Source organism: Apis dorsata, unplaced genomic scaffold (assembly GCF_000469605.1).
Source record: "Apis dorsata unplaced genomic scaffold, Apis dorsata 1.3 scaffold_397, whole genome shotgun sequence".
Lineage (NCBI taxonomy): Eukaryota > Metazoa > Arthropoda > Insecta > Hymenoptera > Apidae > Apis > Apis dorsata.
In genome coordinates, this window is record NW_006263656.1 from 1,042,390 (window position 1) to 1,043,490 (window position 1,101).

Sequence of the window (1,101 nt, forward strand, 5' to 3'; positions counted from 1 at the left end):
ATACGGATTCAAGTCTAAAAATAATAATATATGAATGAAAACAGGCTGAGAGAAAATGATTGAACACCATCGATCCACGTCGAATTACGGTATTCATCCAATTGGATTTAGTTGGTTTAATTAACGGTGGAAATAATATCTCATCCAGTGAAAGTTTTAATGAACGTCTATTCAAAAAGATCACGTTTCCCGTGTAAATCATTTCATACACGGGATAAAGATATTACCCGTTATTGTTCTCCGTAAAAACAGATATAAATGAAATAAATAAAACCAGCCTTCCAATAGCAAGATGGGAACGATTTAAAATAACATGTGGTAACAAACGCTGGGAAATAATAACAATATCGTGTTATTATATCCTATCAAATCAATTTAGAGCTAAAATATTGCGCCATTAGAGTATCAAGAATCACAAACAAATCTCGTGCTTAACAATTTACGAGAGATTGCAACCATCTGTCACGGATTGCAATTATTTATCATAGATAGATCTATCTGTGAATACACACATTCGAAATTATATTAAACGAATTTCTATTTTCTGCTTCCTTCTATGAATTATCTCAATTCACTCGTTACACGAGGTACAACGAGCAATAATATAAAAATCGATCTGAATGCATGCACATTCGACAACGAAATATGAAAAGTTCGTAATAAAAAAGTACAAGAATGCGAATCCTTGATCCCCGAGATTTCACGCAGAATCTAAGTCTAAGTCTAATTCGCGCGTTTTCCAACATTCGATAAAAAAAAAAAGAAAGAAAGAAAGAAAGAAAAAACCAGCAACGCAATGTAACATTACTAACGACCAGCTGTGTTCTCGCGACAATGAAACATAAAATACGAGAGCTATAAAGCTGGAACCCGGAACACGCCGTGTGCACACCGGACATGGAACGTTGAACGCGTAACTAAAAACGGAGAGCGAATTTACCTTGCCATCGAACAATTTCCCCCTCTCCCCCTCCCCCTCCATCAAACCCGCCCACACAGAAACAAACTCGCGCAAGCAACCTGCTTGTCACTTTCTTCCGTTCTTTTTTTCCTTTTTTTCTTTTTTCCTTTCTTTTCTTTTTTTTTTTTTTTTTTTTTTTT

The 1,101-nt window shown here is 35.4% G+C and overlaps 1 protein-coding gene across 1 annotated transcript in view; it reads left to right on the forward strand.

Moving 5' to 3' along the window:
* Positions 1-1,101, forward strand: part of LOC102674499 (voltage-dependent calcium channel gamma-5 subunit) — a 22,507-nt gene that overhangs the window by 12,587 nt on the left and 8,819 nt on the right. Inside the window, exon 2 of the mRNA XM_006619190.2 lies at positions 188-193. Coding sequence (XP_006619253.1) covers positions 188-193 — 6 coding nt within the window. The remainder of the gene's footprint in view (positions 1-187; positions 194-1,101) is intronic.